The sequence below is a fragment of the Neophocaena asiaeorientalis genome, unplaced genomic scaffold, assembly GCF_003031525.2.
Source record: "Neophocaena asiaeorientalis asiaeorientalis breed wild unplaced genomic scaffold, Neophocaena_asiaeorientalis_V1.1 scaffold59, whole genome shotgun sequence".
Lineage (NCBI taxonomy): Eukaryota > Metazoa > Chordata > Mammalia > Artiodactyla > Phocoenidae > Neophocaena > Neophocaena asiaeorientalis.
The window spans coordinates 11,094,170-11,109,426 of NW_020174268.1; the positions used below are offsets into that span (position 1 = coordinate 11,094,170).

Below are 15,257 nucleotides of genomic sequence, written 5' to 3' on the forward strand. Positions count from 1 at the left end.
TGGAAAATTTTAAATTAAACAGAAATCCTATAAAAAGTCTAATACTTCATTGACAGAAACATTTTACTTGATTTTTAAGTTACTACATTTATGTCGTAAGCAATCAGATGAGCTAGAATTCTAAAGTTCTACATTTTTTACATCTTAATCGAAAACTAGCATCGTATCGTTCCTTGGCACAGTTTCAGAACGTGTACTTCCTTAATTGTATATTCCCAATTTTTTTCCTCTAAATGTTAAATTGATGCTATCAAAACTGTAGTAATTTAAGGGTTTTTAGATGTCTTCAAACTAAGCATATTTGACTATTCACTGTCCCTTTAAGTCAGTGTTTCTTGAAACGTGGTGTGCTGACTATAATCATAGTCACTGTGAATTTTTTATGAAAAATTTAGATTTTGAATTCTCCCCTTGGTTGACTGATTCAGAAATTTCAGAGGTCTTTAAACACTAAAGATTAAGAAACAATTCTAGAAACCAAATTTTATGCAGGTTTCGTATTTAGTTCCGATTCCAGCTTTATTGAGGAATTGAGACTCATTAGAATCTAAACATGAAATGGTTTAACCTTTTCCAACCACTCTTCCCAACCACCCTGCACCAAATATCCCTTCCCTTCACTATCTGTCTAGTAGATATCATCAATTTCCTGAAATTTTGAGTTATTAAAAAGTAGTCCCAGTTCAGTTTAAAACAGGAAGCTTACCATCAGTTTAAAGCTCTCCTCTTCCCCACAAAGGCCTGACACGTGTATCAAAGGACCCGGAAATATTCATTTTTTGCTCATCCTTCAACCCCAACACTGGAACGGAAGGAGGGACATAGACTTTTTCTGTTCTCCCCATTGCTTGGTTTCTGCAGACAAGAAGGATGTCAGGAAAAGTTAGAAGTCTTCTTTACCTCCTTGGTACCCTGGTCACAGCTCTTCCCTTGTTGGTTGTCTGCATCTCTGGCTTATACTGAGTGGCCTATGTGACAGGTCTTGACCCTCTGACTCTCCTGATGGGTCCATGAGTGTTCTTCAGAGGGTCCTGTGTACCTGCACAGTACATAGTTCTCTGAATCCGAGTTTCAGCTCTGCCTGACATCTTCCAGTCTGGGAACTCATAACCAGCAGTTGGCCCCTTTGTGGGTCCTGTGACCCTAGCAAGGGCAGGAGAACAAGATGGCTAAAGCCCGGCTTCTTCCTGTGATACGCACTAGCTCCCCCAAGAGATCACAAAACCTTACTACCTCAGATGGCAAGGGGCCAGGCTGCTGCCAGCTCCCCAGCTGCCAAGACCCACTGTTTGTCTGTTTTCCCTGAAGTGCAAGCCAAGTGAGAGAAGAGCAGCCCAAGTGCTTGGGAAGATGCCCCAGCAGGCGATAAGAGCCAGCTTCTCCTTGCAGAAACCCCCCACCATTATGAGGCATTTTCGTGGAGTCTCCTACACTTGACCTAGGGAGGTGGCGGTGCTGGTGAGGCCGCTAGCACCTGAACTGTAGTGCCCTGAGCTCACAGCTCTCTGGGCCCCTCTTCCCAGCGTTCTCTCTGTATAACCCATGGGTTAGAGTGTGGCAGGAGGCTGGTAGCAGATATGGTCCTCACCCCTCTTAGGAATCCCCAGCGGGAAGGGCTACAGTCTTCTGGACGCTCTCTTCAGAAACTGGATACTTGAGGCTCTTTATCTTTGTTTGGGTTTTAAGAATAACGCTGAGACCGCAGCAGCCGCCCCTTAACGTAGTGCCTCTTATGGGTCTGGCATAACGTGAGTCTCTACTGAGTAAAATAACTGCATTTAGATTTCTTTTTGAACAAAAGCAGAATTTTGACAAGAAACTACCTTTTTGTTTCCTGACTTGGGGAGGGAATAAAACCCTCCAGCGAAGAAGAATTCTTTTTTGTTGCCTTTATCTTCATTGATTTGGTGCCACAGCATGGATTTCAGTGTTCTGTCAAGGGACTTCCAAGGCCAGATCCCTCGACTAGCTCTGGGGCTGCTGTAAAAAGCCTTCCGAGGTGTCGCAGGTGAAAAGCTGACTTGCTCTTTGCTTGGGGTTATTTACTCTTCGTGTAAACACTGACAGCAAGAAAGGAGAGGCAAGAGGTCTGTGTGCAGAACTACACATTTCTCACGTGAAATCGAGGCTGCTAAATGCAGCATCGGAGGTCTGCCTGCTCCATCCGCTCCCCACAGCCAGCTTCACGTGATGGGATATAACAGAATACTCAGATAGCCCTGGTGAAAACTGTTATGGGAAAGGTAGAAAAAAACAGCCCAAACTTCCAGGCATCCACAAATATTTTTTAAAGGAAGTTCTCTGACTCACTGGCACTGCGATCTTTCCGTGGCTGGTCCCTGCAGTCTTACATCAATGCTTGTAATTAGACTTCCACCACCACGCTGAGATATCATGTCACCTGTTTATAAACAGCAGAGAATAACTTTGAAATGTTCCCATTGTGGGACCAGCACAAACATTTTCTGACAGAAGCTCCCTCAAGCTTTGTTTGCTTTAGTCGTTTTTTAGTTACCATGAATAGTTTACTATCTGGATGCATTTTTCAGCCAGTTAATAGCACCTTCTAGTTTTTCTAAAGGCTTGTTTCTTCTAAAATTTCGGTGAATATTGCCAGAAGAGAGGAAACTTGGCATTTCACTAACGTGCTCATAACAAATAGAAATCAATGTCATCAAACAAGGATGTGGTGATACAGGAAGTGATCCAAACAGCTGTAGGAAGTGATCCTACAATCTGGTGCTTCGAAAACAAAAGATCCCAAACCCCATTAGCCAACCAGCACTGACTGACAGTCTCATTTACAGTTCAGGTTGAAAAAACAGTGGGCTAAGTCCCCAATTTCATCAGGATCTCTGTTTTTTCCATACAGTTGTGCCTTTCCAAAGTCAGAAGTAATATAATTTTTGTATAATTCAGAAAGTTAGATTTTATGTCTATTCTTTGAACTCCAAAGGAACTGTAATATATCCAAATTGTGAGTTTTTGTTTTGACTCTTCTTCAGAAACCTTAGAGGTCATCTATTGAAGTGTCATGTCCTTGAACCTGTCTAATAGGAACAGAGTCTGCTCAGATATTAAGGGGCTCCAGGTTAAAATGCTGCTTTCTACTGAGCTCCTAACTGCTTCTTCATACCTCCTTCCCCTCTAAAGCAGTTAGTTTTGGTGTCTTTACTCTTTTACATAATTACCCACAAAATATTTGAAGCTCCGTATTTTGGTGACTGTTAATAATCCCATTTGACTTTCCAGTTGGGTAGAAGCAAAAAAAGAGATACAATTTATCTATAAAGGGAAATAAAATATAAACCCTCTTGTTGGTTAGTAGGTATTTTAAAATATATTTCATTTAAAAATACATACAAAATTTGAAAACACCAGAATCACAAATTCATAAAGTTGGAATGACCTTTAGAGGTCCAGTGGAACAAGTCTCCACTCATTGCTAGAATTTCTCTGGAGTATGACTGATCAAAGACATTCCAGGCTCTGCATTGGAATCGTAACCCCAAACGGTGATCCATTCCAGTTTGGGGACAACTCTGCCAGAGAATCCCCCTTACATTGGGCAAGAAGGTTCCATTCTGTAACTTTCATATCATAGATCCAATTTCTGCTTTCTGGGGCAGACCAAAGCTGGTGTGTGCCCTCTGGTACAGAAAAGTTTTTAATCTCTCATGTCAGCTATTGTGATGACTGATTTTCATAGAATATTGATAATTCAAACAGGAAGAATCAGTTCCTGGCTTATTTATACCATTAAGGTAGCATTATACTTCTTGTATGATTCTATCTATAGAATTCTGTGATAATCCAAACCTTTCTTTTTTTGAAGTGAGATAACTGAAACCTAGAAGGACGAGACTACTGGCTAAGATTACAAAGCTGATTACTAGTTGAGCTGAGCCTGGCACTTTACTCACCTGACATTATCACTATGCCTTCTGATGAAAGTGAACTTGAATGCATTTGTTCAATCAACGATTGCAATGCTCACATCGCCTCATCTCTGGGAATTGGCAAAGTTTCAAGCAAAACAAAACAAATAAGCTCCATTGTGAAATCTCAGGAGTAAGAAAATATTGTCTAAGAGCACTGCCTAAGAAGACTGGTACCCTGTTCTGGTTTCTCCACTAACTGGCTTTAGTCACACGGCCTTTTGGGGCCTTAGATTTCTTATGTAGGTCGTGGCTGCGTGCTGGATTCTGAGACTGTACCCAGGCTCAGTAGGAAAAAGCACCACGACTGTGCGAGAGGAGAGTATTTCCATGAGTACTGAGCATTTTTCCTCATTGGATAATATAAATTGTAAGTTTCCCACAAGCTATAAAATCAGTGCGTGTATCAAATCTTATTCAGATCTTATATATTCCTTTCTTGAATAAGGAGTCAGTGATCATTATCACCTCCTCAAATATGCCCAATTTTATCTGAGTTCTCAAGAGAGATTTATTTATGAAAGAAACTTCAAAGGGGAAGCTGGATATAAACAACAAATCTAGAATAAAGCTGTGGTCTACAGCAGACTTTAAAATGCACTCTATATTTAATTCAACTGAAATCAGTCCTCATCTGGGTTCTTAATTTAAATGTGACAAAATTTAAAAATAAAACTTCATTAATAATATTAAATAACTATTGCTAGTTTTCACTAAATAATTATGGACTAATATATTTTTATTTCTTCCAAAGTTTTATTGTGCAAATTTCCAAACACATCTATCAGCAATATATCACAATTGATACTTTATTATATTTCTTTATTTTTAATCTAACCGTATTTCCATTGTCCAGCATCAATCTCTCATAATTTTTGCTGCCATTACTTTTACATATTTTTAATTTTTTACTATTTTAAATTTCTGCTGCCACTACTTTAAAATTTTTTTTTCTAGGGCACAGGTATATAAAATGTTGACAAACACATACAATCATATAGCACCACCACAATCAAGATATAGGACAAACTGTGGCCCAGTAGGCCAAATCTGGACCTTTGACAGTTTTTATAAATAGTTTCATTATAACAAAGCCACACTCATTCATTAATTGCAAAGCCTAAATTATTTATTTTCTGGCCCTTTACAAAATAAGTATGATGGTAGTTTAGATTTTTATAGATGTCCTTTATAAAATCAAGACATTTTCCTTCTAGTCTTACTTTGCTGAAAGTTGTTGTCATGAATGGATGTTGAATTTGGTCAAATGAATTTATTGTATCTATTGAAAAGATTTATTGCATTTAATGAAAAGATTTTTTTCCCAAAATATCTGTTGATGTGACAAATTACATTGATTGATTCTTAAACTTTCAAACAATCTTGCATTTCTGGGAAAAACAGCATTTGGTCATGACTTATTATTAAGTTTATATATTACTATATTTAATTTACTAATATTTGTTGAGGATTTTATGCATATTCAAAGGGTTATTAGCGTGTAGTTTTCTTTGTATTATTTTTGTATGACTTTTTATCAGAATAATATACTTTTTAAACATTTTTTCTTGTAATTTTGTAAGTGCTTGATTAGCACTGGCATTATTTTTTCCTTAAATGTTTGGTAGAATCACCATGAAGGAACTGGACCTGAATTTTTCTTTGCTGGAAAGTTTTTAACTATGAATTCATTTTCTTTAATGAATATAGGACAGTTCAGGTTATTCTATGTCCTCTTATGTGAGTTAGGAAGGTTATGTCTTTCAGGGAAAATGTCCAATTCATTTAAGTTGTGAAAGTTATGAGTATCAAGTTCATTTTATCACTTATCCTTATGAAGTCTGTAAGATCTGTATTTATGTCCCTTCTTTCATTTCTGATATGGATCATTTATATCTTCTTTTTGTTTTCTTGACCATTCTAGCTAGAGTTTTATCAATTTTAGTGACCATTTCAGAGAATTAGATTCTGTTTTCATTGACTTTTCTCAAGTTTTATATTTTAAAATTTATTGATTTCTGCTTTAAAATTTTCTTTCTTCTGTTTGTGTTGGGTTTAATTTGCTCTTCTTTCCAGTGTCACCGTTGAAGCTGAGATCACTGATTTGAGACCTTTATTGTTTTCTAATTAAGCATTCTACTCTACTGTGTTAACTGCATCACAGAACTTTCAGTTGTATTTTCATTTGTAATCATTTCAAAATATTATCTAATTATTCTGTTAATTTCTCTTTAACCAAAAGTTATCAGAAGCATATTATTTAATTGCAAAATATTTGGGGATTTTGAGGTACATTTTATAATTGATTTTTTGTTTGCTATGTTGTCATGGTAAACATTTCAACATGTATAAATATGTTGAAGTTATATAGTCTATCTTAGTGAATGTTCCATGTGCACTTGAAAAAAATGTCTTCTGCTATTTTCTTTTTTTTTTTTTTAACACCTTTATTGGAGTATAATTGCTTTACAATGGTGTGTTAGTTTCTGCTTTATAACAAAGTGAATCAGTCACACATATATCCCCATATCTCTTCCCTCTTGCGTCTCCCTCCCTCCCACCCTCCCTATCCCACCCCTCTAGGTGGTCACTAAGCACTGAGCTGATATCCCTGTGCTATGCAGCTGCTTCCCACTAGCTATCTATTTTACGTTTGGTAGTGTATATATGCCCATGCCACTCTCTCACTTCGTCCCAGCTTACCCTACCCCCTCCCCACATCCTCAAGTCCATTCTCTAGTAGGTCTGTACCTTTATTCCCATCTTACCCCTAGGTTCTTCATGACCTTTTTTTTTGTTCTTAGATTCCATATATATGTGTTATCTCCTGCTATTTTCAGACTGTTGATAGTGTTGTTCAGAACTTCTATATTCTTACTAAACTTCTGCCTACTGATTCATTTACTTATAGAGAGGAAAAGTAAAGACTATAATTGTACCTTTCTCTATTTGTATTTAAATTCTATGGCATCTTGCATTATCAGGTTATTTTGTTAGCTGCATTCATATTTAGGACTGTTCTGTCTTCAGAGTGATTTGACCTTTTTATCCTATGTTATATCCCTGTACATACCCAGTAACACTTCTTCTGAAATATATCTAGCCTTACATTAATACAACCGTCTAAGTTTTTTTGAATTAGTATTTCATGGTAACGTTGTTATTCATTTATGTTTAACCTATCGAATTGTCATATAGTTATGTTTTGCATCTTTATTCTATGTGAACATCTCTGTCTTTTAAGTAGTGTGTTTAGACCCTACCTTTCATTCAACGTAGTTTTCGATATTGACAGAATTAAAATCTACCCTATTGTTTTTCCTATTTGCCCCATCTATTGCTGTATTTTTCCCTTTTTTTTCTGCCTGTTCTTGGATCATTTATTATAACTCCATGTTTATTTATATTTGTGGATATTTATGCATTTAAAAATATTTTGAGAGAAAGCCCTAGGATTTACAACGTAAAATTTAATTTATCACAGTCAAACTTCAAATAATATTTTGCTTTACATGTAGTATAAGAACCTTATGATAGTATGTTTCTAATTCCTCTTCCTCATCTTCTGTGCTAATGTTGTCATATGTTTTACCTTTACATATGTTATACATGTTATAAACCACAATACATTTTTGCTATATGCTGTTTTTGCTTTATGCAGTCAATGATCTTTCAGAGCAATTTGAAATAAGAAAAACTATTTTATATTCATTTTAACAGCTCCTGAATAGAGATTTTTATTTCTTTTTATAAACCTAAATTTCTGTTTAATATCATATATGTTCTGCCTAAAAAATATCCCTTTAGCATTTCTTGTAGCATGGGTCTCTGTCTGAATTTTTGATTGTCTGAAAAAAGTTTTTCACTACCCTTCATTTATTAGAGATATTTGTGCTGTGTATAGAATTCTGGATTGACTTCTTTTTCTTTTCAGCACTTTAATGATGTCAGTCTGTCCTGCGTGGTTTCAGATAATCAGTTTGATATCAGTCCTATATTTCTTCCTTTGTATGCAACACGTCTTTTATTTCCACCCACCCCCTCCCTGTGATGTCTTCAATAATTTTTCTTTATCTTTTTTTGAACAGTTTGAGTATGATGTAACGTGGTGTTCATGTGCTCATATGTGTGTATTTTGTGAGGGTATTTATTCTGCCTATGCAGAAGGCTAGACAGAAGTGTATAGCATTTATGCTTGAAAATGGACATACCTCTTCTGCTAGAACATTAGTGCAGGAATTTGACACAATATAATCAGGAGCTGAGCTGGGTTTGGGTTTTCATTGTTGCTACAATCAGTTTCAGCCTACTATACACTTCTGCTTAGAGTGGTGTTATGGGCTACAAGTCTTTCTCCCCCACACCAAAAGTCACACACTGAAATCCTGACTCACAATGTGATGGTTTTTGGAGGTGGAGCCTTTGGGAGGCAATTGGGTCATGAGTGTGGAGCCCTCAAGAATGGGATTAGCGCCCTTATAAGAACAGACCAGAGAGCTAGCTCGCTTTCTTTCTGCCAAGTGAGGATCCACAGAGAGGTCCGCAGTCTGCAACATGAAAGAGGGCCCTCACCAGAGCCTGACCCTGATACCCTGATCTTAGACTTGCAGCCTCCGGATCTATGAAAAGTAAATTTCTGTTGTTTATAAAACAACTCATCTATGATGCTTTGTTATAGCAGCCTAAACAGACTAAGACAAGTGGGGAAGAGGATTATTATCAGAATTCCTGCTCCACCCACAGCTTTTGGCCTTCCTTGAGCACCTCTGCCTCTGAGGGACTTTCTATCCATATGTTTGCCACTCCTCCAGTGGTTGTCAGCTTCTGCTTCTTACTCGGTGTTTGTCAGCCTGGTGATGTGAGGCAGGAAGCTTGTCTGTTGTCCAGGTCTAGGGTCAGACTTAGGTAAAACTACACCTGGGCATCAGGGGTGGAGCTTCTCAGTGATCCAAATCTTCCTTCTCAAGGCAGTAAAACTGTGCAGGTCATGTGCCCAAGAGAGTTTCCTGCCCTTCCTCCCGTGGTAGGAAGCCTCTAAGGATATTAGTATAAACTCTAGGCCCTGGACTGTTTTCTGCTTCTCCCACAGGGCTAACATGTTCTGCTTCATAGGGGAGAAGAGCTTGGGTAGGGCTTTGTGCCTTCCCCCCAGAACCAGCCTCTTAAGCAGTGCTGAGGTCTATGGAGATGAGCTTACTAGTGAGTGGACGCCCCCGTGTCTGTGTCCCAGGGGTTCTGTCCTCTCACACTAGCTCACACTTAGCCTTTAGAAGTTTGTTTAAGAAGGTTTTCTGCAATTGTCCTTCTCTCTTGTATGATGCCAGTGTTTCTTTTTTTTTTTTTTTTGCGGTACGCGGGTCTCTCACTGTTGTGGCCTCTCCCGTTGCGGAGCACAGGCTCTGGACGTGCAGGCTCAGTGGCCATGGCTCATGGGCCCAGCCGCTCCGCGGCATGTGGGATCTTCCCAGACTGGGGCATGAACCAGTGTCCCCTGCATCGGCAGGTAGACTCTCAACCACTGCGCCACCAGGGAAGCCTGATGCCAGTGTTTCTTACCCTGCACTCTGCCACAGGGGAGCTAATGCTCACCTCGTCACTCTCTTTACAGGAACCTGTTTTTCTTTGAAGTATAGGCTCCTTGGTTTCTCATCTCTCTGATGGATTCATGAAAAGTCATAATTCTATAGTTATATGACTTTTTCTTGCTTTTAGTGCAGGACAGATATGAAACTCTGTGCTACCCACATTCGATGTTTCAAACTATCATTACGTTAAAAGTCTTGTTGTTTTCTTGCTTTAATATAGCTTTAAAATCATATTTATCCTTTTAATATTTCCTGATTCTAGATATTTTGATATCTTTCTCATCATTAGGCTGTAAAAATAGATTTATAAAAATTTAATACGATTATGGAAATAGAATAATGATATACAGTGATATTTTTAAGTGCTTTCTAATATTTGAAAATAAAATCTTTCCTATTAAAAACATGACCATAATAAAGGAAAGTGATTTTTATTTTCTCTGGATATTGCTTTAAAGCTACTGCTAGATATAAGGTCTTTTATTGAAGTATGAATGTTATAATCGTCTTCTGTCCAGAACTGAAATCAGATCTCTGAAGGTGTTAAGTGCTTACAAAAACACCACAAAGTACCCTGCTTAAAGGCATTAAGCCAGTTATGTTCACTAGATACACTGTTCTTTCATAAATCTTTGAGTCATTTTGATTTGGGAGGAAAAATATCTTCAAGTATCTGTTTACAAATAAACATTATGATATTTTCCAGAGAAAGATATATAGGTATAGAGGAATTATAGTTTGATTCAAAACTGCACAACCTTATTAATTTATCAAATGGATAAAAGAAAGTGAAGCTGCCCCAAGAGAATTCTCTACAAACTAGCTAAATGTCCTGAAAGTTTTAAAATCTGACTGGGACTCAATTATTACTACCTATAAAAATAGGTGTTGCATTTAGAGTAACTATGTAGTCTCTGGAAGCTCCAGGATTCTCTAATTCCTAATTATAGATCTCTGTTTTTAGTGATTTGACTGAAAAATCACACTTATGTGAATCTTTCTATAATTGCAGGTTTTATATGGGGAGAAATTAAACAAATGTGGGATGGTGGACTTCAAGATTACATCCACGATTGGTGGAATCTAATGGATTTTGTGATGAACTCGTTATATCTAGCAACAATCTCCTTGAAAATCGTTGCATTTGTAAAGGTAACTATTGTTTATGTTATTGGGAAAGCATAAGTTCTGATAAGTATCGATATACCTTTCACTGCTATTATTTTTATTAATAATGTTACCTAGAGCATTATCTGTATGTGAAATTCATCATCTCATGACTTTATTGAGAGATAGGAATAAAAGACATAGATAATACACAGTTTATAGTCATAAAAGAAATTTTAATAGATTTCCAAATAGAAGTTGTCACCCAATTTTCTTGCATCTAAATTGAATGATGCCTCAAAATGATTCACAATAGCTGCTCTCGTTTCTAATCCTTTCCATTTCTAATGAAATTCCACCTCAAACACTGTTCAAATTTCGGCAACCAAAATCTATTTTTATCAGTTACAACTAACCGATAAAATTACATAGACAGATCAAAATATTACTCTTTCGAAGCATTGAAATTATTATTTCAGTTTAAACTAATATAGTTTGATATAATTAGAGCAGAATATAATTTTTTTCTTCTCACCCCATTCAATATGACAGTGCTGAAATCTCACACACCCATACTCCCCCGCATTTCTTACAACATCAATCTTATCCCAAACCACATAATTTACATAAAATGTTTTTGTTCTGCAATGACAATTGGGATTATTTTGTACTTTGGGGGATGTTTTTCAAACCAAAGTATTATATTATTGCCTCCTCCTTCCTGCCTTTCTTTTCCCTTCTTTCCTTTTCTCTTCCTTTTTAAAAAAATTTGTGTCAAAATGATGAGTGAATTAGTAAAAAATAAACAGTGTTTAATTGAATTGTACATGAATAATTCATGCCATCTAATGAGCTGAGCTAGGAAATGCTAACATGTAAGTGAATTCTTATTCATGTAGTCTTGTCCTAAGTCGACTCCTGCAATTTTCAGCTATAACAGGGTCAAAGTTGCCCAAAGTTGTTTCCTGAATTGTTCAACTAAAATGTCTCCAGCGCTCATATAAACATTAAGAAAAAGCATTTTCTATCACTTTCATGGAAAGCAAGCTGTGTTTTAAGAATGGAAACATGATTTGATAATTTTTCCTATCTGCATTAAGGTGAATGTCCTTGAGACCTTCTGAAGATGACAGAAGGTTTTGTGTTAACCAAGGAGGTTTTGCATCTGTGTAGGAGATGGGCATGTTTTGAAATGCATATCCTTCCAATTCTTCTTTCTTCTGTAATGATCTTTAAGTATATCTATAAAGTTGGTTTGGACATCTCTCTACTAAAAAGTAATACATCTGTTTTTTATGGTCCTGTGCACTTATAAAATTCTAATACTACATGACTATAGCAGTTCTTCTCAAACTTTCAGGTGCTAAGAATCACTTGGAAAGCTTGCTAAAACAGATTCCTTTTCTCCATTCCCAGGAATCAGGAGTATTAAGGAGGGGCCTAAATTTGCATTTCTTGCAAATTCATCAGGTGATATTGATGTAACTGGTCTAAGGAAGAGACTTTGAATAGCCCTGGACTGTAAAATTCTATTCAGCAGCTCAGAGAAGCATGGGATTGATGCCAAAAGGATCCTCTCTCATACAATATTTATACTAAGAAACATAATATTTTTACAGGTCTTATTTATATGGTGTTTACTTATAAAACATATATTTTATATATATATGTGTGTATATATATATATATATATATATATATATATATAAAACCTCTGGTATATACTCGGTACAGTTACATGAATTAATGGATACTTGTGGATTTTTGGCCTAATGGTTTTAGATACTGAATTTTCTTAAAATGTTGTAAGTTTTTCACCTGTATTTTTCTTTATACTACACAAAGGGAAAATTTATGTTAAAAATTCAACTCACCCACCCCAAGTGATGAAGAAGGAAAGAAAGAGGGGGGGAAAAAGGGAGATAGAAAAGTAGACAGAAATTACCTCTGATGACAGTATGTAAATACCATGGACTCTTCGGGAAATACATAGTTTGTTTATGTGCTTTGGCCATAGGAGTTCAGTTAGGATTGTAAATATAGATGATGAAATGTTCTTTCTGAACGATTAGTTTGTGTGACCAAAACTTGAGTTGCGTGGGTAGTGTCTGAATGGCTGTACTTTTTTTTTACATAAAGTTATTTATTTATGTATTTATTTATTATTTTTGGCTGTGTTGGGTCTTCCTTGCAGTGTGTGGGCTTTCTCTAGTTGTGGTGGCCTCTCTTGTTGCGGAGCACAGGCTCTAGGCACATGGACTTCAGTAGTTGTGGCTCGCAGGCTCTAGAGCACAGGCTCAGTAGTTGTGGCACACGGGCTTAGCTGCTCTGGGGCATGTGGGATCTTCCCGGACCAGGGCTTGAACCCGTGTCCCCTGCATTGGCAGGCGGATTCGTAACCACTGAGTCACCAAGGAAGTCCTGAATGGCTGCACTTTAGACTTGGGTTTCCTGGGCTCAGTTTTCTTTTATTACTTACTAGTTATGTGAACTTGGGTCTGTTTCTTCAACTCTCTGTGCCTCACCTATAAAATAAGGAGAATAACAATGTCTGCCTTATGTGGTTAGTATGAGAAGTAAATGAGTGCATACATTTAAAGTGCTGGTTACAGAGTAAGCGTGCATGATTAGTTTTTCTCCTTTCCCTTCTACTGCTGTTTCCTCCTTCTTCATATATTATTGGTCCACTGGACTTGCCTTTTGTAATGTCTTTATTGTGTCTTTTCATTTGCTTTTTTTTTTAGTTGAAAAGGAGTCTGAGCTCTGGATTAGGACTGCCTTTACCACTTGCAATCTGTCTGATTTGGGGCAAGTTATTTAATGTGGGCCTCAACTGTATCATCTGTTAAATGATGATAATAGTCAAAAGAGCACCTACTTTGGGAGTCTGTGATATGCTGATTTGCCGATTCACCTGTCTTCATCTGCTTTTGTTTTATCATTCAATTTTTATGCTAATTTTTAATAACTTACAACTTGCTATTTCAGGAAAAGGTGCTTTACTTGTGTACAAAAATAGACTGCTATAAACAAGGCAAACAGTCATTATGTGAATCAAGCAATAAGAATTTATGGGGTCACACTAAGAAATCAGCTTTCCATCTGTTTGCTGAGAATGCAGAGATGCCTGAGATATAGCCCCTGCCTCCAAGCAGTTCAGTAAGGAAAGAGAAATGCACATGAAGACCTTACAGTGTGATAAAGTCTACAACAGGGGCCACGCTGGCATCAAGGAAGGAACTAAATTTTGCTGGCAGTGTCCTGAAACTATTCAGAGGACAGAGTGAGTAGGCACCTATCGTGTCCATGAGCATTCTAGGGAGAAGAGACAAAACGTGCAAAAGTCTGAGAGGGTAAAGGAGGTCAGATCTCAGAGGGATGATCCAGGGAAATGGGGGCGGGAAGAGCATGGGAAGGACTTTTCAAATCGTGCTACAGAATTTGGACCCTAGAAATAAAGAGGAACCATTAATGAGGTTTAAAAAGCAGAGGATGAGTCAAATGATGATGAATGTCTGAAGCAGAGCAGTGGACATAGGAGAAGCTTTAGATTTTAATTAGGAGGTAAGATCCACAAGGTAGTTGATTTGTTATTATGAAGGATGAGGTAGATGGAATCATCTCGATGCTTCTCCCCGGCAAACAGCTCACTTCTCATGGATCAGGCAAGATGACCAAGGAGTTATAACTGGGATCTCGACTGAAATTGCCCAGGTTCTATCTTCTGCCTGCAGGTGCATAAATGGTAGCAAAAATCTAACCCTCGGTGATTTTGGCCAAGCCATGGATCCAGACCAAAAGAACTGTCAGCCCACAAAGAGGGAAACCCTTCCATAATTGGTCTTCAGGGGGAAAAACTCTTAGAATAGGTCTGGCAGAAGGGCAATTCTTCCTTATTTGGTTTATCCTTTTGCAATTCATCCACCTGGAGGAGATTTTTTTTTTTTTTTTAACATACAAAAGGGTCGTTCTAGCCAAAACCATGGTCTGGGCTATGATCCATATGACTGCTGCCTATACCACTTCCTACCAGTGTGATGTGGGGTAAGTTACTTAATCAATGCCTCAACTTCCTTACCTGTAAAATGACAGGAATAATCAAGTCCCAGAGAATGTTTGTGAAGATTACATTAATAAACACATAGAATACAGTTTAATATAAGCACTCAGTTTTTAATTTTTATTAAAATGCAACAGCATTATATTGTACAAGGACAGCACAGAAGTTCATGAGATTTCAGTACTGCCCTCCTTCTGTGCAAGGCTTTGTGGCGCTGCCTTAAATGCCTCAATTTGTTAGCATTTCACAGCTCAGAGATTGTAGCTTTTTTTTTTTTTTAATTTGCTCTGACTTATTTGAAGGAGAAGGTTTGTCAATCATTTCCTCTTCTCACCATGTATAAAATGTTAGTTAATTCAGAGCTTTTTGATGCCTGGGCACACTTAGAAAATGTTACTCTAGCTTCATTAGGACTGGCTTTCTCCTAAATTTACCCAGTCCCTGTCCCTACGTACAACTTGTTTCATACTTATCTTCAGCCATTTGGCAGAAATGATTAAATTCCTATGCCTCGACCACTGTGTAATATAAATAATATTTTCAAAAATCACAATGATTAGGAATAAG

The 15,257-nt window shown here is 37.3% G+C and overlaps 1 protein-coding gene across 6 annotated transcripts in view; it reads left to right on the top strand.

Annotated features, from left to right (window-relative positions):
* Positions 1-15,257, top strand: part of TRPC4 (transient receptor potential cation channel subfamily C member 4) — a 117,498-nt gene that overhangs the window by 71,126 nt on the left and 31,115 nt on the right. For all 6 annotated transcript variants that reach the window (XM_024755468.1, XM_024755469.1, XM_024755470.1 and 3 more), the window contains one exon: positions 10,536-10,675. In XM_024755468.1, coding sequence (XP_024611236.1) covers positions 10,536-10,675 — 140 coding nt within the window. The remainder of the gene's footprint in view (positions 1-10,535; positions 10,676-15,257) is intronic.